At 41.1% G+C, this 21,563-nt stretch overlaps 2 protein-coding genes across 2 annotated transcripts; both read right to left on the bottom strand.

Annotated features, from left to right (window-relative positions):
- On the bottom strand, positions 1 to 9,721 carry LOC120560217 (serpin A3-5-like). Its single transcript, XM_039802490.1, has 6 exons — positions 9,622 to 9,721; positions 5,392 to 6,040; positions 5,185 to 5,255; positions 3,032 to 3,228; positions 1,761 to 1,908; positions 1 to 263 (listed from the first exon to the last, which is right to left on the bottom strand). The coding sequence occupies exons 2-6, from the start codon at positions 6,032 to 6,034 to the stop codon at positions 69 to 71; spliced, it is 1,254 nt and encodes a 417-aa protein (XP_039658424.1). The 5' UTR covers positions 6,035 to 6,040; positions 9,622 to 9,721; the 3' UTR covers positions 1 to 68.
- Positions 9,722 to 13,885: 4,164 nt separating this feature from the next.
- lsm1 (LSM1, U6 small nuclear RNA associated) lies at positions 13,886 to 21,426 on the bottom strand. Its single transcript, XM_039802520.1, has 4 exons — positions 21,238 to 21,426; positions 16,426 to 16,494; positions 14,837 to 14,952; positions 13,886 to 14,454 (listed from the first exon to the last, which is right to left on the bottom strand). The coding sequence occupies exons 1-4, from the start codon at positions 21,281 to 21,283 to the stop codon at positions 14,284 to 14,286; spliced, it is 402 nt and encodes a 133-aa protein (XP_039658454.1). The 5' UTR covers positions 21,284 to 21,426; the 3' UTR covers positions 13,886 to 14,283.
- Positions 21,427 to 21,563: the final 137 nt, after the last annotated feature.

The raw sequence follows: 21,563 nt of genomic DNA, 5'->3' as shown, positions 1-21,563 counted from the left end.
AACAGTTTTTCTGACTCCTTTATATGAGATGCAACAGCTGTGCTCGAGCAAACACAAAGTGATGATCATCAGATGGTTGGGTTGATAATCTTGCCCAAGAAGAGGATTTTCTCTGTGTTACGTTCAGTGATGATGACCATGAATGGACGATTGAACTTCAACACATCGCCTGGGAGGTCAGACGTCCGTCCGATGAGGATGGCTGTGGAAGCTGCAGCTTCGGCTCCGGTCTCGTCCACGTCCAGCGTAGCTTTGTGCACAACCTGCGTTGCAACGCAGAGAAAATGAGATGACAGACAAATGGAATACAGTGCCCTCCACAATTATTGGCACCCCTGTTTAAGATGGGGTCATGGACTTCTAAAAATTCTCCTTTTTTTTTAAACAACATAGAACCCAAATGCAAAAAAAGAGAAAAATCCAACCTTTTATTTAAGTACATTACTTTGGTGGTAAAAAAAAAAATCACACATTTAGAAAAAAAAAACTTGAAATCATGTGTCCCACAATTATTTGCACCCCTGATGTTAATACTTTGCTACACCCCCCCTCTTTGCCAACAAGACAGCACTTAATCTCCTTCTATAACATTTCACAAGATTGGAGCACACAGAGAGAGGGATCTTTGACCATTCTTCTTTGCACAATCTTTCTAGATCATCCAGAGTCCTGGGTCCTCTCTCAACTCTCCTCTTTAGCTCACCCCACAGGTTTTCGATTGGGTTGTGGTCCAGGGAGGAGTTTGTGACTGCTGAACCATTTTTGTGTAGATTTTGCCACATGTTTAGGATCATTATCCTGCTGAAAGACCCAGTGACGACCCATCTTCAGCTTTCTGGCAGAGGCCATCAGGTTTTTATTTAAAATGTCTTGGTAGTTCAAAGCATTCATAATGCCATGCACCCTAACAAGGTTCCCAGGGCCTTTGGAAGAGAAACAGCCCCAAAGCATCACGCACATCCCCACCATACTTCACGGTGGTGAAGGTGCTTTTCGGCATACTCATCTTTTGTTTACGCCAGACCCACTTAGGAGTGTTTGTTGCCAAAAGCTCAATCTTAGTCTCATCTGACCAAAGCACACGATCCCAGTTGAAGTCCCAGTGCCGCTTAGCAAACTCCAGACGTTAACGTTTGTGAGTGTTAGTGAGAAAAGGCTTGTTCCTTGCATGCCTCCCAAACAGCTTGTTGGCATGTGGTAGAGCGCTCTTGATGTTGTTTTTGAGACTTCGGACCCCAAGATGCCACTCCTTTGATGCAATTCTGTGACAGTGAGCTTAGGACTTTTTTTACTTCTCTTACCATCCTCCTCACTGTGCGTTGTGGTAAGATAAACTTGGGACCTCTTCCAGCCTTGTTTGTCACTGTTCCAGTTGTTTTAAACTTCTTAATGATTCCTCTGGCTGTAGATACCGGCGTAAGTTAAGGCGAAGTTACTGTTACTTAAGCTACCTACAAAAAAATATATTTAAAAAAAAATCTATTACATTTTTCAGCGGAATTGTTAGGGGTGCCAAAACATGTTGGGACACATGATTTCAAGTTTTCTTTTTCTAAATGCGATTTTTTTTTTTTACCACCAAAGTAATGTACTTAAATAAAAGGTTGGATTTTTCTCTTTTTTTGCATTTGAGTTCTATGTTGTTTAAAAAAAAAAGGAGAATTTTTAGAAGTCCATGACCCCATCTTAAACAGGGGTGCCAATAATTGTGGAGGGCACTGTATGTGTGAAATAACAAAACATATGCTCTGTTTACTTACTTTTGAGACTGCCAGTCCTTGCTCCTCTGAAATGCCTCTCAAATTTGCACGACCACCAAACATGTCTGTCATTCCCATTTCTGACAGCACATCGTTCAGTTTGTAGGAAGTCTTGATGGAGAACTTTGGAATATATACTTCATGTCTCCTAAAACATTGGGGGAGTGGGGGAGACAAAAATTCAGTGAATCTGACTAGGGCAGGAGTTTCATTTGGATATGAGGGCCTTAAACAATGACATGCTGTTTTCTATCAATGACAGACTCGGATTATTCTAAGTGTTTGACAACATTATGGAAAGGATCCCTACAGAGATAGACCTTTTAGTTAAAGAGTAAGATCCTTTTAGTTTAACATGAAATAGCCCCAAAATCACCATCACCAAACTACACCAGACTCCATGTAAATAATCAGGACTTTTAGCGTGTATAGAGCCAGCATATCTCCACCAGACTCCATGTAAATAATCAGGACTTTTAGTGTGTATAGAGCCAGCATATTTCCACATGTAAATGGGTGAATTAAGGGTTTATTATAACCAAACCAGAGTGGTGATCGTTGGAACAGTGGAAAGATGAACCAAGACGGCTTTTGATTTTGTTTTACGATGAAAAAAGTCCTGATTATTTACATGGAGTCTGGTTGGTTTGGTGATGGTGATTTCGGGGCTGTTTCATGTTAAACAAAAAGGATCTTACTCTTTAACAATAAGTTCTCTTTGTAGGGATCCTTTCCCTTTTGGGTAACCCCAAAAAAAAACACACTTAATTAAATTGAGATAAAGTTAAAACAATAATAATACATTTTATTTATGGGCACCTTTCTTGATACTCAAGAACACATAAACAAAGAGTAAAAGATTAAAGCAGATGCACAACAAAGACCATACAATTACAGACCAATGAACAACTACAGACAAAAAACTTTTTCTTTTTCTTTTTAAACGGGACATGGACACCGGTCTCCTGGGTGAAAGTCCTTTGTTTGTTCGACCCATCCCCCCAAACTTGCCTCCTTTCCAGGACATTTGGCGCTCTTATACTTCCTCACCTTACTTCCTGCTTTGCTCCCGTCAGAACTACTACGGCCGCTAGAGGGCGCCACTTCAAACCTAAATATAGGTCAAAATGATGCACTTATGGGGGCATTTTTTGGGGGAGGACAGTTTCTATTGGACAGGACCAAGCTACCTAAGTTGACACTGAATAAGTGTACCTTATTCAGTGTCAAACCTTCCTCATATTAGAAGCATAAATTAAGATTCTCCCAACCTGGGTCTCGTCATAGCCTTCAACCATTTGGTGACGTGGTTCGGGGAAATGGCGTTCTCCAGTGTTGCCATGACGTCAGGCAACATCAGCAGCATGGAGTAGGAGCTGTTGAAGGGGAGCTGAAGGACCATCGTGTTCAGCTCGCGGTCGTGATACGTGTGGAGACGATCCTCCAGATTCATCATGTCGACTGAAACCTGGACGATGACAATTTAAACATGAAGACACACAGAATGAACGATGAGGCTTAATTGGACTGGGACTCAAATCCATTCTGTCCTTTTTCTCGTCAGCAAAACTGCAAAAAGGTTGAAAAAAGCAGAAGACGTCAAAAACAAACTAGGGTGTTACAACTATCAGGTTTTCCCAAATTGTATTAACAACATGAAAAATACTTTATATATATTTCGTAAATGAAGAATTCCCAATGGCTTAGCTTTGGGCTGAACCCTGAATGTTTACGATGTCTGACTATGCTCCTGTTTTTTTATTTGAATCTTGATCGCTAGATGTATCCGAGTACTGTCTGCAGCTAATGGCCAGAGCTCCCAGTTAGGTAAAATGCCAGTTGTGGGGGCAAGTTTCTGGGTGTCCACATCTCTGAGGACCTCTTCTGGACCCTCAACACCTTTACCCTGATCAAGAAGGCTCATCGGCATCTCTTCTTTCTGAGGAGACTCAAGAAGGTCCACTGGTCGCCTCAGATCCTGGTGAACTTCTACCGCTGCACCACCGAGAGCATCCTCACCAACTGTGTCACAATTTGGTATGGCAACTGCTCTGACCATGACCGGAAAGCACTGCAGAGGGTGGTGAAAACTGCCCCACGCATCACCGGTTTCTCGCTCTACTTCAATGAGGCCATCCAGGGCAAGCGATGCTTGCATAAGGCGTGCAGCATCATCAAAGACTGTTCTCACCCCAACCACAGACTGTTCTCATGCCAACCACAGACTGTTCACCCCAACCACAGAATGTTCACCCCACTCCCCTACAGGCACACCCTTAACAGCAGGTTCAGAGGAAGCTTCTTTCCTGCGGTTGTCACCCTACTGAACTCTAACTCTGCATCCCGGTGACAACCAACTAAGCCCCCAACCCCCCTATCCCACCCATAGTGTTCTATTTATTTACAAATGTACATACTGTAACTACACTTATACATAGCCATATTCTACTGCTCTTCATACTATTCATCCTGCACACACACTTATTCTCACTACTCTCATAATGTTACTGTTTCTGCACTACAATGGTACTGTTACCACACTGCACATAGCTGTACATATATGTCTATATGGTTCATACTGAATATCCATATTTATTTTTTCTTATAATAATACACTGCATATATCTACATTATTCTTACTCCTATTATAATGTTACTGCTGCTACATTGCACATATCTGAACATGTTGTTCATACATTGTTCATATTACATAGCCATATTTATTCTGCTCTTATAAGGTAACTGCTAATACACTGCACACTTTTATATTTACTCTAAACCACCTTGTGTTGCCTAACTGTACACTACTGTCTACACTGCACTACATTTCTTGTCCTGTCTATACTTGAATATCACAATGCACTTTTATGCTCTTTTTGCACTTCTGGTTGGACACAAACTGCATTTCGTTGTCTTTGTACTTGTACTCTGCACAATGACAATACAGTTAAATCTAATCTAATCTAATTAGTGACTATGTAACTTCATGGAAATGGTCTAAATGATGCCTGTGGCTTGCACAGTAATAGCGTTACTGAAGGTTAGCTCTAGTCTCGCGCTGAAGTCCCAAAATGGTAAACAAACAAACACAAACCATTTATTTTCCACAGTAGATCAACACACATTATGCTTACTCCAAGCTTCTTCCCTTGTGAACACCTCCGATCTTCACTCTTCACACACTACGCTCCGATCTGCACACTACTGTTTACCATTTCCTGCAACAAATGAATTCCCACGGGACTTCAGCTCTGGCCATTAGCTGCAGCAACTCCAGTTTGCTAGCTTTGCTAGTTTTTTTTTTCCTATAGACAGTACTCGGATACATCTAGCGATCAAGACTCAGATAAAAATCGGTCGGATTTCTCCTTTAATTACTGGGACTCAAATAATTATTTTCTGAATTAAGAATGAAACTCTGAACCTTGGTGTTCTCGTCCACGTTGAAGTCGTCCTGCTTGGTGAGCTTTGGGTCAAACTGAGTCGCCCACTTTCCTGTTACACAATGAGCAGAAATAATACACAACCTTTGGTTTGATATGTTCAATTTAACCTCAAAATATGTAAACAGATCTTACATTATTACATTAGATTATTACTGACTAGATCTCATCCCACAGGACCTTTTTACCTTTGTAGTAGATGTAGCTGATGAGGCACATGACTGTGTTTGGATCCAGGCTTTCCAACAGCTGGTCAATCTTCCCGTTGGTCTTCTCCTCCACGTACTTATTGATGGTATCAGCACTTTCTGTGGCTTGGCTGAAGTCCACACTGAACCCATCTGTGAAGTACGACTGCTTCAGGGTCTGCAGGAACTCCGGCTTTGGCTTGAAGCCATTGTCCACGAACACGGCGGTCCCTTCGCTGGCGTCCTCCTGAGATGTGTTGTTGGCCCTCTGGAGGAACCTCTGGAAGGCCTGGTCCACATCTGTCTGCGTCAGGAGGGAGCTGTTGAAAGCAAGACCACTGAAAAGCTGACGGTGCGTCTCTCCCTGCGCTCCCACGGACAACGCAGCCAAGGCAGTCGACACACTAGCCGGGGAGAAGAAGATATTCTTTCCCTGAGAGTCAGCATGAGCTGCTAACTGCCTGTAGAGTCGGAAGGAAAACTCTTGGTTTGCTTCGTTCACCAGGGAGACGCTGTTGGCGCTGCCGTCCGCTACAGTGTCTTGGACGGTCTTGTCGTCATCGTGACCCAAATGGTGATGGCCTCTGCCCACACAGATCACCGCTGATAGGACCCAGAGACCCACGACTGCACGCATCATCATTGTGAACTAAGACAAAAGTTCAAAAGTTCAGCTTCATTGTTTTAATGAGTAAACTTATTTTGTACTGGAGGTATTTTCTGAAGGGTTAGTATAATGTGTATGTGGGCTGTTGTTACTCTCAAAAAGGTGGTTATTTTTCAAGCTGGATATTTCCCTATTCGTTTGTGTCTAAGTGACTGAAAATCTTTTAAACAGGTCCAGTAGTGAGCGAGAACGCTGTAACCAGCAGCTGTGAACCATGCCACAATGTAAACAAAACTTAAAAACAAACCTTTTCTGGCTGTGAGGATGGAGAGAGATCACCAGAACTGAATCTCCAGCCCTCTTTAAAGAGTCAATCAAGCAAATGTGAACCAGGTGTAGACTACCACACCTCTGCCTGCCTCCTACCCAGCTCACATGATCCACCCATAAAGTGGGAGGGGTCATCACAATTGTCAAACTAATGAATATCTATCTATAAATTACAGGAACGTAATATGTCTCCATAACAGTAGGCAGCGCTAATCTGTATTGTCGCCCAAAAAATTTAAACCGGCAGCTGATTGAAAGAACGCGTCACGTGGGTCTGGCTTCACCCCGACCATAATGGCGGCTCGTTCGGAATACTATCTCATATTTTATGAAAATAATTCCCCCGAAACGTGTTTCTGAAAACATTTTAAGAGAGAAATAGGACGTGCAGTTGCTGAATCTGTCTTCATGTCAGATCGACAAAGGTCAGTTTAAAAGATTTTCATCAGATTTTGAGAGACTCTAGTCACGCTCATTCCACTCGTCATTTCCGGGTTAGCTCTCCACCAATCAGATTTTTCATTGAGTCCGACTTCCCAACCACTGATTCAACAAGTCAAATTTGGCCCAAATGAACGCCCACGGCCCCTCCGACTGACGACAGCACGGAACACAACGAACAGACTCGAGTCACCGACATCGCCAGACTGTCCTTCGGCCGATAATCGGGTTGGTGCGTCAGCGCCTTTACTCTAATTGCCCTTCCCCCTAGTAGTACCTACTCCAGCACTAACATTTCTCTCAGTATGTTTTGTGGATGTTCGTTTTTCACCTGAAGTAGTCGCCTGCTCTGAATCTCACCTGAATGTTCGCGCTAACGTTCATTCGTGGATGTTCAATGAATCTCTAAGTCAGCTACAGTGTTTAATTCTGAATATTATATATATATAATAATATATGTATTTTATTCTGGTGCGCTTAATGTTATCGTTTTCGAGTTTAGGCTACTGTGTAATAGTAGCCTAGGCTATTCAGCAACTCAAACACGCTAGGCTGTTTCAGCAACTAAACATGTCCTATTCAATGCGTTCCTAGTGTCTTTCAAGGCCTTGCACTGCCCCAAACCACCCATAGTATTCTATTTATATTTATATGTACTGTATCTACATTTATGCATACCCATATTCTACTGCTCTTTATAGTGTTTATACTGCACATGCACTTATTTTTCCTACTCTTAAAGGGGAACTATGCAGTTTTTTTTAGCTTAATTGAGCTTAACTGAACAGCTTCAGAGTCATTGGAATGGTTAAATGCCTTTTTTTTTCGAGTTCAATGGTGGTCGTCTTGCTCCCCCCTAGCGCCTGTGAGCGGAAAAAACACCCTTGCAACGTTAAGAAGTATGGCGTGATATCAGGTCTCGCGATGTAACGAATTGCTTCATGGCACTGCACACATACGCCCACTCAGGAACCAGCTAACAAGGTAGCGATGCAGTTTTTAACACTATCGTCATGGCTGAGCCGGCAAAAAAGAAGCAGAAAGCTAGGAAAGCACTGTCGGAGGAACAGAGAAAAAGGGAACGGCAGACTGACCGAGAGAGGAGTCAGACACGAGTAAACATCGGAACTGCCAAATATCTATTCTGAAGCTGTAGGGGGAGCTCTATAGAGAAACCTGTAAGCAAAAAGCGAAATGGCCCAAAACTGCATAGTGCCCCTTTAAAATGTTACTGTTACTACTATGCACATATCTGTCTATATTGTTCATACTATATATCCAAATTTATTCTGCTCTGATAATGTTGCTGTTCAATTTTTTTCAATTTCAATTTTATTTGTAAGGGACAGTGTGCAATTTAAACATAAATGTAATCATTTGATGCATTGCACCAGAGTTAGCCTTAGGCTAAGTTGCATCTGTAGTCCCACAGAAAGCACAAATACAACAATTTAAAAACAAAACAATGCTTAATTAGTAAAAAAAATGGATAACAAATAAAAATACATCTCATATTACAGGTACACACACACACACAACATGATCAAGAGGTGTAGCGGTATGCATAGCAAACAACCCATTCACACACACACACACACACACACACACACACACACACACACACACACACACACACACACACACACACACACACACACACACACACACACACACACGCTAATGTCACTGCACATATCCTTACTGTACACCCAACACAGTCTCACGGCAGTTTGTGAAATGGTCACGTTATTTTTAATCTAATGATTCGTGTACACAGACACGTTTATCTCGACACGATCCCCGGTCTCCGGGGGACACGGGACAACAACAGGACGATTGGGTTTAGGATAAGAAGAAGGTGACAGTTGGGTTTAGGAAACATGACATGGGGGAGACGATCGACCGGTCTCCTGGGTGAAAGTCCTGTAGTTTGACCCATCCACCCCCCCCCCCGACCAACCTCCTTACGCAGATTTTCGGCCTTTCATACTACTCGCTACCGTAGCCGCTCTTAATCCATTAGTTTAAAAGACGTGCTGACCACCATGAAAATAAAACGAGATAAACGTGTACATGTACACGAATCAATGGATTAAATACCGTGACCATTTCATGACCTGCTGTGAGACTGGGTTGATACACCATGCCACTTTATTAACTGTATACTACTGTCTACACTGCACTATATGTCATATACTGATTATACTGCAATATATGTCATATACTGATTATACTACACTATGTCATTTACTGTTTATACTGCACTACCTGTCTATACTTTAATATCACATGCATTTGTGGTTAGACGCTAACTGCCTTTCATTGTCTCTATACTTGTATCTCTGCACAATGACAACAAAGTTGAAACTAATGTAAATCTAATCTAATCTCCTGCTACCTGTACACAGATATCCAAATACATGTCACCACTATAAATTGATATGTAACCATGTTCTGTAGTTTAATTTTCCATATTTATCGTATGTCATTATATCAGTATCAGCATTCTACTATGCACAAATAAAAATATCACTGAACTTTTGCTGTGTAATTGAAAAAAAAACACTGAGCACTCAAACACACCACTAAAAATTACTAATAACACACACAAAAACAGATTTTGCACGGGCACTGCACTAGTAACAAATAATACTAAAAAACATCAATACATTGATTGAACTTCCAAAAGGAGAATAAGTAGAGTAAATCTAGTCATCTCTAAAAGAATTTACAGTTCCAGTGTGCACAGTTACATCTTAAACTCAATGTGTTAAACTGTATTTAACTGTTGGCAGAGTATTTAAACGTGTACATTAAACACATTAAAACAATCCATCTTTCTAACAGCTTACCTTCTCCTGGTTGAAGCGCAGACAGAGAAGCACTGACAGGATGAAGAGAGATGCTCCTTTTTATAAGAATAAATCAGAGAAACTGTACTTTAGCTTTGTTTATTCTCTGTCTCAAAGTCTTATTTGCTCGGCCCCTGCATTCGTTCTGTGTAATCATGTCTCACCGTAACTCACATCAAAGTGAGGCTGCAGCAGATAAACACACCATGACCCGTTGGACCAATTTAACCCTTCAGGACAAATGTTCAGCGTCGGCTTTCCTGTAATTAAAGGCTGCCCAGATCTCAACCTTTTGTAACTGCACACAGCTTGACAACATCCTGGAAAGTGGTTTTCTTAGTTAGGCTGCTGTACAGTGTTCACAGTAAATAATAAGACTCTACATACATTTAATGTTACGAGTTCACAGCAGCAGCAGGACTGAATCCCACAAAATGTGTGTGTCTGTGTGTGTGTCTGTGAGTATGTGCGTGTCTGTGTCTCGCTGTGTGTGTGTGTGTGTGTGTGTGTGTGTGTGTGTGTGTGTGTGTGTGTGTGTGTGTGAGTATGTGCATGAGTGTGTCTGTGTCTCGCTGTCTGTGAGTGTGTGTGTGTCTGTGAGTATGTGCGTGTCTGTGTCTCGCTGTGTGTGTGTGTGTGTGTGTGTGTGTGTGTGTGTGTGTGTGTGTGTGTGTGTGTGTGTGTGTGTGTGTATGTGCTAGAGTGTCGGTGTCTGTGGTGTCGCTGTCTGTGAGTGTGTGTGTGTGTGTGTGTGTGTGTGTGTGTGTGTATGATGTGTGGGAGCACCGTACATATTATGGAACTTATGCAACTTCTAAGAAAGGCCCGCCCTTCAATAGCATTCACACACTACTATTGGCTGTAACCTGTTTTGTTGATGTAGGTTCAGGTCCTATCCCCTGACCAATCAGCTATCCTAAACCTTAACCACTCGAGGTCAATGCCTAACCCCAACCAATCGAGCTGCTTTGTAGGGCGGGGCTTTCCTAGAAGTTGCGTGGGTTACATAATAACGCGAGAGCCCCACTCCACCTAGGTAGTCGCGTGGATCTACTGCGCTCCTCACGTGAAGGACAACGCTCCACGATTAAACGCCAGGCGATCAGCTGACCGTGGTATCATAGCTCCCTAATCACAGGTCCAGTAGTAATAGTGGTTACTGCTGATAGCTAAAGTGAGCTACATTAGCATAGTCATAGCAAAGTTGGTTAGTAATTACAGACGTTACCTGATAAATCCGGTCTTGTGCCGATGCTCTGACTAGCAGAATCTCTGCGGTCTACGTCCTGAGAACCGTTTAGAAAGCAGGTTTACGTGTCAGTGAACTCACAAACCGAAGAATCCGTCTCTTCTTCATTGATTTGCGTGTCGCTCGCGTTGGGAAAAGGTCAACACAGTTCAGCTCTTGCAGCGGGCGTGTGAGCACAAACGCGGCAGTTTCACCCTTCTCCCTTCGTAACATTTTTTGAGGTTTCTGCGCTTTTTTCAATCCATGCAGACATGTCCCGGGACCCCCCCGTAGATAGGGATCTCAGCCTCTCCAATGTTGAAACCAAAGTTATGCCCTTGACTGACTTTATCTGTCCAAATGATTAACAGACTGATGAAGGCAGAAAGGATCGATCACTGGGGCACGCTCTTATCTTTAGAGATAGATTGTAAAGATTTACAAAGAATATGTTCCTCTCTAACTGGGACGTTTTGGGACCGATTGGGGGGGGGATTGCTGTTACATTACATGTCATTTATCTGACGCTTTTAGCCAAAGTGACTTACAATTGCTCTATATGTCAGAGGTTGAACGCCTCTGGGACAACTAGGGGTTAAAGGTCTAATGTACCAGTGGGAATTGAACCCAGATCTCCCACACCACAGGCATGAGTCATATCCACTGCTGTGGATGAACACACAGAGATACACTGGTAAGAGCCAATGAGGTTGAACCATGCATCAGCTGATTTAAATAGCTCACGTTACGGTGTTGAGACAACAGTTAACTTCATTTAATATTGTATGTGGATAATAAGGATTTTTTTAAAGATATCTTCAGTTAAAGAGCTGGATCACAGATAACTCTGATCTAAACTATAATAGGACTACAGCTACTCAAGAGGCTATTCCTAAACTCAGGCGAAAACAAGAAATTAATAGGGAAAGTGTACAAACACCTTATAGAAGCACAGGCAGATAATTATTCTCTCCAAAAATATATATATGGAACAAACCACCAATGAGAATCTGCGTCTCATACAATATAAGCTCATGACAAGGATATACTACACTAAATCAAAAATAGATAAATGTGATGCCTCTATCTCCCCTGTTTGTGTAAAATGTGGCATACAAAAGGAGACAATAATACATGCTTTCTGGGAATGTGAGAAGGTCTGTAATGGTTGGTTAGAGATTCACAGTTTTGAGCAGTATCTTCCAAAAATACTGACGAGCTAAAATACCCCATTGGACGGATGGTTCTTTTCTTCTCCTTGGTATATAAAAAAAATACATTTTACAGTATTGGAAGGATACAGAGGCCCCATCGTTACAACAATGGAAAGGACTAATAAAATACTATTCAAGTATAGAAAATTCAATGTTCCAAGACCGGAACAAAAGGCAACAATTCAACAAGTGTGGCAGGACATATATGAAGCGTTGTAAATGTAATGGCTATGATATAAGAACTAGGTATGGTGACTGAGCGCTAGAAACCAAGTAAGTGTGTGTGTGTGTGTGTGTGTGTGTACCTGTTTTACTATATTCGTGGGGTCCAAAAACCGGGGATTACAGTATCCTTGTGGGGTCTGCACAGTTTAAAGGGCTGTTTGAGGGTTAAGACTTGGTTTTAGGATTAGGGATAGAATTAGGTTATGGTTAGGGTAAGGGTTAAGGTTAGGCATTTAGTTGTGATGGTTAAGGTTAGGCATTTAGTTGTGATGGTTAAGGTTAGGGTAAGGGTTAAGGTTAGGCATTTAGTTGTGATGGTTAAGGTTAGGGTAAGGGGCTAGGGAATGCATTATGTCAATATGTCCCCACAAAGATAGTAATACAGACGTGTGTGTGTGCGTGTGTGTGTGTGCGTGCGTGTAAAATGTGGAGTAGAAGAATACTGATACCGGTAAGAAATGTATCCTGTTTGGAGTGTGAAATTACACAGTATGTTGATACATGTATTGCTTCTTGATGGAAATAATAAAAATAATTATAATAATATTGTATGTGGATTTTTCTTTTGCGGGGTGCACATGTTCCACCAAAACCAGTTCCTTCCTGAGACTATTTAGCAGAGCCGCCATCGCTGCGTCTGGAGCTTAGCGCCGCCTGAGACCGTTGCGATTGGTTTAAAAGAATGGAAACAACCCAGAGAGTTTGTCTTTCCTATCCCAGAATGCTTCTGTGGTGTAGCCAGACCTTCCTCCGCAGCGCTGTGGAGATACAGCTGGCTATACCACACTGAAGGCGTGTCAACACAAGGCGAAATAAAATATTTGCGTCGCGCCATTCGCGAGAGATAGATCGCAGGATCACGTTTGGATCAATTTGTGTTTAATCTGGTACCTTGTAGAGATGTAGGCTTCAACCACGTCTCTTTCCGTCATCATACGGCCCAAATAAACTCTGCTGCTGCTCTGTACATCTGGAAATGTCTGGATTAATAATATCACCTGGCGGAGCAAACGGCTCAGCGATGTTTTCCTGCCTTCTCCAGGAAGGAAACGTTACGTCTGATGTCTGCCATTTACAGCACGACTTAAAGTACGCATTGTGCCGTTTTTAACTGCTATAAACAGATAGAAAGTATGCTGAAATAACAACAGCATAGTTCAAAGTCTGAATTGATACTTTATCAGGGCTGTTCGCAAGACGACAAGCAAACAACTTTTAAAATGCTTGGTTTCTGGATGGAGTCTGGTTCTACCAGGGCTCTGCTAACACTGGCGCTGCTCCATAAACACAGCAACAGAGATATCATTTCACAACTTACCAGGTAGTCAAACTTTCCCCGCTTACTTCTCACAAAGAAAACTCCTCCTCCTCTAAACACCGATTGGCTTTTGCTACACATCTACACCCACATTTCTCACTTCAATCCACGGTGCGGCACGAATGAGGCCAATTTTGCATCATCGCCTCATTTGCGTCTATGTCTTTGTATGGAATTGTGCCGCCAAATTTGCACCGTAACGCTTCAATACTGACAACAGAGTAAGTAGAACAACCGTTAAAAAGGTGCGACGACAAAAATTAGTCCAAGCACGCCTTCCATAATGAAAAACTAAACTCTTTTAATGGAGCATAGCATGTAGTTTTTGTCATTAGCGGGCCCACACGTCTCCAAATAAAAAGGCTCAACATATCACAGACAAAATAGAAAGTGCTGCTGTAAAATAAATGCTAAGTTACGTTGACAACTGAGTGATCTTACGTAGACACATGATTCTTTCTGCAGAACTGAGAGCAGCAGTCACATCTCCCCAACTCTCTCCACAAATTATCCAAAATGAGATTCACACAGCACACAACGGCGAGCAGGCCCGGCATGATGCAGCCTCGCACCCACAAAACAAATCACTCATGCTCTCATAAACTCAAATCCAACGTAAAAAAACAGTCCGAGACAGAAGTGAGGAAGAGGCTGGTGGAATCAGGGAGGGGGGGGGGTCAGTATTCGTCCAAGTTGTCGGCTTTGGGGATGGAAAGGCCTCGGTCCTTCAGGGCGGCCGTTTTGACTTTCTCCGTCTCCTGTTTGGCTTGCTGCTGCAGCCGCTGCTCCTCCAGGATCTCCTCGATGGAGACCTGCTGCAGGACCGTGTCGCAGGGCTTCTCCACATCCTGCACAGACCGAGACAACACGTTCATCTGGAGTTCACAAGGTTTATCTCCCCTATTAGGATGCTTCCGATACACGGGCTACGATGCATTTTAATATCAAACGATTCGGTGAGATACGATTCAATCGGATAGATACAGTTAACATTTGTTTAATGAACACACATTTATTTTCCACTGTAAATTTAAATTAAGCCTATTCTATAAAAGAAGCATTGCCTTCCTTCAAATAAATAGCAAATTTAGGACATGCTAACAGCATACACTGCACCTTCAACTTCATTAGCCACATCCCGTCAGCTCCATGTTAAATCAAACTGTCTCCTCGCTGCTGTAATCTAAAGCTACGTTCAGATATTAGCTATTCAGATGCACAAATACTCACTATCTCTCCGAGCAGCACCACATTCTCTCCTCTCACGATGAAGATTCCTCGGGGGATGTCTCCAAACTTCTTCCCAACGTGGATGCGCTCGACTGTCTGGTGGAAAACTAAATTGGCTGAGAGGGAAACGAGGAGAGGAAAGGAGTTAGAGATATTAAGGGCAGTGTTAAACTACTACAGACAAAAACTTTACAGAAAGTTGTTTTTCTCAGACTGGTGGAAAGAAAACATTTATCTTACTACACGTTGTCTATTTTAGGGCTGTGCAATTAATCGAAATTTAAAATCGTGTTTATGATTTTCGGCTCCCAATGATCACAAAAACAGAATAATTGAGAAAAACTAATATTTAGCTCAGTAAGTTTTGCAAGTAAACTCTTATTTTCTCCTGTGTTCTGAATGAGAAAATAAAAGTTTAAAGTATTTAAGCAAAATCTCACAGTTCTAGGTGTTTTCTTTTTTTTTAACTGATGATTAATTTCACTTTTTCCACTGTTTTTTAAGTTCAATAATTGCAGCATCTTTCCAGAAGTCAACGAGTAATTGTTAAATTGTCGTGACTTCAATATTGACCGAAATAATCAGGATTATATATTTTTTTCCCCATCATCGAGCAGCCCTAGTCTATTTGTGTCCGTAGATTTCTTCTCCATGCATTTTTTTCCCGTATCGGTCTTCCTAAAAATTCATCACGCACATAAGCCTTGCACACGGAGTCCGAAGTTTATTTATTAAATCAGTTGCAAAACATTTTGCAAAAAAACGAGATCTCTCTCTCTCTCTCTGAGAACAACGTGCTCTGGTTAATTGGAATTTCTTTAAACCAATCAGAATCATTGTGGGCGGGGCTAAGCTCCAGACAGAGCCACGGTGCATCTGCTAAATAGTCTCAGGAAGGAACTGGTTTTGGTGGAACATGTGTACAGATTTTGCAGAGGTACCGTCTGCAAAATACGTCTCCTTCCTCTGTCTCTGTGTTGGCGTTCTAACCTCCGGTGGATTTGTGAGGACTATGGTTAACTGCTCCTCAGATCTCTGCAGGGTAAATCCAGACAGCTAGACTGACTGACTGACTGACTGTCTAACAGCTAGCTAGACTATCTGTCCAATCGGAGTTTTCTGTTGCACGACTAAAACTACTTCTGAATGTCCACATGTTCCACCAAAACCAGTTCCTTCCTGAGACTATTTAGCAGAGGCACCGTGGCTCCGTCTGGAGCTTAGCACCACCCAAGATGACTGTGATTGGTTTAAAGAAATGCCAATAAACCAGAGCACGTTTTTCTCCCATCCAGGAATGCTGTGTGGACTAGCCAGACCTTCCTCCACAGAGCTGTGGAGGAAGGTCTGGCTATAAGAGACTAGTCAACTGATAACTACAAGCGACTTCCTGCCTCGCATTCCAGTTATCTTTATTAAATTGTTCATCTGGTTGATGGTGTCCTTGCTACTGAAATGAGATAGTTAAATAACATGACTGTTGTACTTGTGATCCTCCTGGCGTTAACGTACGTTTGTATTTTATTTCGTTTTGTTCTGACTGCAGGTCTTTGAACGTTGTTTTGAATAAAGACATTTAGGAGATTTACCGAACTGGTCGATGCTCCTGAGGTAGCCGATCAGAGTCCTTCCATCCCGGAGCAGCACCAGGTGCTTCTCTGCAGGAAACAACCAACACGGGCAGCATTCATTACATCAAATGGCTACCAACCAATGAGAATGCACCATTCATCCAGAAACACAACATCACACGGCTACCAACCAATCAGACTGCACCTTTCATCCAGATACACAATGTAACAAAGTGCTTCACAGAAACAAACAGGATAGATAGATAGATAGATAGATAGATAGATAGATAGATAATTCACTGGAAATAAAAACAGAAGCTAATCATGAAGCTCGCAAACATTTTACAGTGAAGTAGTGCAGAGTAACTATGTACATTTACTCCAGTACTGTACCAAATGTTGAGGTACTTGTACTTCAACTTGAGTCTTTTCTTTTCATGTCACTTTCTACTTCTACTCCATTACATTTCAAAGTAAGTGTGCATGTGTGTCTCTGCATGTGTCTCTACACGTGTGTCTGTGTATGTGTGTCTTTGCGTGTGTTTGTGCAATATTGTACTTTTTACTCCGCTACATTCATGTTGCTTTAGTACACACACACACACACACACACACACACACACACACACACACACACACACACACACACACACACACACACACACACACACACACACACACAATTAAGATAATGTAATTAATAGTGGGTTTATTGTCATTAAGATATTGTAATTAATAGTGGGTGTATTGTTATTAAGATAATGTAATTAATAGTGGGTGTATTGTTATTAAGATAATGTCATTAATAGTGGGTGTATTGTTATTAAGATAATGTCATTAATAGTGGGTTTATTGGTATTAAGATAATGTCATTAATAGTAGGTTTATTGTTATTAAGATAATGTAATTAATAGTGGGTTTATTGTTATTAAGATAATGTCATTAATAGTGGGTTTATTGGTATTAAGATAATGTCATTAATAGTGGGTTTATTGTTATTAAGATAATGTCATTAATAGTGGGTTTATTGTTATTAAGATAATGTAATTAATAGTGGGTTTATTGTTATTAAGATAATGTCATTAATAGTGGGTTTATTGTTATTAAGATAATGTAATTAATAGTGGGTGTATTGTTATTAAGATAATGTAATTAATAGTGGGTTTATTGGTATTAAGATAATGTAATTAATAGTGGGTTTATTGGTATTAAGATAATGTCATTAATAGTGGGTTTATTGTTATTAAGATAATGTAATTAATAGTGGGTTTATTGTTATTAAGATAATGTAATTAATAGTGGGTTTATTGTTATTAAGATAATGTAATTAATAGTGGGTTTATTGTTATTAAGATAATGTAATTAATAGTGGGTTTATTGTTATTAAGATAATGTAATTAATAGTGGGTTTATTGGTATTAAGATAATGTAATTAATAGTGGGTTTATTGTTATTAAGATAATGTCATTAATAGTGGGTTTATTGTTATTAAGATAATGTAATTAATAGTGGGTTTATTGTTATTAAGATAATGTAATTAATAGTGGGTTTATTGTTATTAAGATAATGTAATTAATAGTGGGTTTATTGTTATTAAGATAATGTAATTAATAGTGGGTTTATTGTTATTAAGATAATGTAATTAATAGGGGGTTTATTGTTATTAAGATAATGTCATTAATAGGGGGTTTATTGTTATTAAGATAATGTAATTAATAGTGGGTTTATTGTTATTAAGATAATGTCATTAATAGTGGGTGTATTGTTATTAAGATAATGTCATTAATAGTGGGTTTATTGTTATTAAGATAATGTCATTAATAGTGGGTTTATTGGTATTAAGATAATGTCATTAATAGTGGGTTTATTGTCATTAAGATAATGTCATTAATAGTAGGTTTATTGTTATTTGCTACTGAATGCTTAGCCTATATGTCAAGATCAAAGTTGGCCTATATAGTAACTCAACAAATACAGTTCAATCACAACTGAGAATATGCCTCAATGTGTGTGTGAATAGAGGTGAATAAATATATATAGTTTGTGTTGCAGCGAAGTGTCAGGACTGTTTCATGGGGGGGGAGGGGGGTGTTCGGACCTGCCCCCACTGCTAAAAACAATCCTAAAGGAAACACTGAATATGTAAGGGACAAATATGTAAGGGACACGTGTAAGGGACAAATATTTAATATGTAAGGGACACATGTAAAGGACAAATATGTACCTTACACCTCAGAAAGTCCACAATGTAAGGTGCATAATTGTACCTTAAAGGGGTGATAGAATGATTATATAGGGTATTTCACACTGTTCCTTATGGTCTCCTAATGGGGTATGTAACATTAGTTGGGCTGAAAATGGCCTGGTTGATATTTTATTGGCCCTTATGCATCCCTGTGTTTTGGCCCTATTTGTAACAAGAGCTTTTCTTCCAAATATGGTATGGTCATGAATATTTAGATGAGCTGCGCGCTGATTGGTTGAGCGAATCCCCAATACACACGCATTAGAGGTCGCACGCTGATTGGTTGAGCGAATCCCCAATACACATACATTAGAGAAGCAACAGAATCTCATATTTCAGACACTGCAATGTTTCCTTACCAAATTCACTTCTGAGACTTTTTTTATGTTAGAAATCAACTGTATAAAGCTCAAATATGGGCCGTTTTACGAAAATTGATGGTTAATTGCAAATTTGGTAAGAATGTGTGTCGGAGTTAAGCGGGGGTGCTGCTGCCTCGGCGCCCGGCCTGCTGTGAGCTCCGTTAGGCTGGCTGCCCTGACAGAGCTCCAGGGCCTGTGACTCCCCTCTTCCTGCTAGCTAAATGGCCCGTGTGTGAGAGTGAGAGCGCTGTCAGCGAGCTTGTTACACCAGCAATCTCTTACCTCATGTTACACACAATGTCACGCCACTTATACAACATCTAACTAAAGGTCTTATAAAGCTAACAACTGTGTCCGATTTCAAGTTAATGAATATTTGTGAAGACTAGCTAGGGTTTCGTTAGCTGCGACTGTCCCTTCAATCCTATCTATGTGTAGCTACAAATCACGGATAGTTAGCTTCATTTTCGTCGTAATTTGAGTATATTTACAGTTTGAATTTCGTCACGCCACATATACAACATCTAACTAAATGTCTTATAAAGCTAACAATGGTGTCCGATTTCAAGTTAATGAATATTTGTGAATTCCAGAGGAGTTCTAAGAGGAGGCTAGCTAGCTCTCATTGATAGAGCTACATCCAGCCGCAGGCGTGTATTTCTCCGATCGTTTGTTTAAATAACTCAACACATTATAATTACACACATTATAAGAGTAACTGGAATCTGTGGTAAGAGACTGCTGGTGTAACAAGCTCGCTGACCGTGCTCTCACTCACACACACCTGGCATTAGGAAGAGGGGAGCTGCAGGCCCTGGAGCTCTGTCAGAGCACCAGCGTTTAGTAGTCCATTGGCCCACAAAACGGTGACTTTGAAGTGCCGTGGGCTGCCAGCCGTAACGGAGCTCAATCGAGCTCAGAGCAGGCCGGGGTCTGTGAAGGAAGGCAGGCCGGGCGGCGAGGCAGCTACACAGGCAGCACCGGCCGCTGAAGTCCGACACACAGTCGGACAAAATTTGCAATTAGACATCCATTTTCGTAAAACGGCCAATATTTGAGCTTTACATAGTTGATTTCTCGCATAAAAAAGTCTCAGAAGTGAATATTGTAATGGAATAGCAGAGATTTGCGTAACCTAGCTAGATTCAGAAGACTACCTGATCTCAGGTCAGTTGTGTAGCCTATGTAAATGTACTACCTGATCTCAGGTCAGTTGTGTAGCCTATGTAAATGTACTACCTGATCTCAGGTCAGTTGTGTAGCCTATGTAAATGTACTACCTGATCTCAGGTCAGTTGTGTATAGCCTATGTAAATGTACTACCTGATCTCAGGTCAGTTGTGTAGCCTATGTAAATGTAGTACCTGATCTCATGTCAGTTGTGTAGCCTATGTAAATGTACTACCTGATCTCAGGTCAGTTGTGTGTAGCCTATGTAAATGTACTACCTGATCTCAGGTCAGTTGTGTAGCCTATGTAAATGTACTACCTGATCTCAGGTCAGTTGTGTAGCCTATGTAAATGTACTACCTGATCTCAGGTCAGTTGTGTAGCCTATGTAAATGTACTACCTGATCTCAGGTCAGTTGTGTATAGCCTATGTAAATGTACTACCTGATCTCAGGTCAGTTGTGTAGCCTATGTAAATGTACTACCTGATCTCAGGTCAGTTGTGTAGGCTATGTAAATGTTGGGGCGTGACCGTTCTCTTAATACACATACGGCCGTGACATAGATAGATAGATAGATAGATAGATAGATAGATAGATAGATAGATAGATAGATAGATAGATAGATTTTCATAGTAAAGGGGTGTCAATGGGATTTTGAGCTTATATATGTCCTATTTACCCACCGAGCTGTCGTTATTCAACTATGACAGGGTAAAATCGGTTTTGCATTCTATCACCCCTTTAAAAAAAAAAAAAAAAAAAAGATACATTTTTGTACTTTTAAGGGAACATTTGCTAAGTTTGTACCTTAGGGAACAGAAATGGACCTGTATAAGACCTCTTTTGTGACTGTTTGAAGGCAGAGGCTGCTATTCTCTGTGTAAAACATGCGAGGCGTCATTTGAAAAGTACAGTACCGGAGTAAATGTACTTAGTTTCTCTTTAGTTTGCTAAATGTTGCAGTTTGTGTCAGACACGATGCTCCACATCTTAAGACGTACACCGTGTGTGTGTATGTGTGTGTGTGCACGAGGAGCCGCTCGAGACTTACTGTCGATGTCGTCGATGAGGCTGGCCGTGCCCGGTACGTAGTTCATCTTGTGCCGCTGGTTCTTAGCTTCGTGTATCTTTAGTTTATCTAACGTCAAGCCATTAATGTTTCTAAACGGGTTGCTTTCAAGAGGAGCACCGGAAGTGTCTTTATACACGCCCGGGATAAACTTCCTGTTCACGTTTTTAACCCTTTACGCGCCGCGAGGCTGGCTGCGGCTGCAACTGAAACTATTTTTTTTGGGGTGGCGGGGGTTTTAAACAGACTTTATTAGCAACAATTTATTATTACAATATACAAAATAGCTAAATGAAATAGAATTTAAA

Source organism: Perca fluviatilis, chromosome 6 (genome assembly GCF_010015445.1).
Source record: "Perca fluviatilis chromosome 6, GENO_Pfluv_1.0, whole genome shotgun sequence".
NCBI lineage: Eukaryota > Metazoa > Chordata > Actinopteri > Perciformes > Percidae > Perca > Perca fluviatilis.
This window is presented reverse-complemented; position numbering and strand designations above follow the sequence as displayed.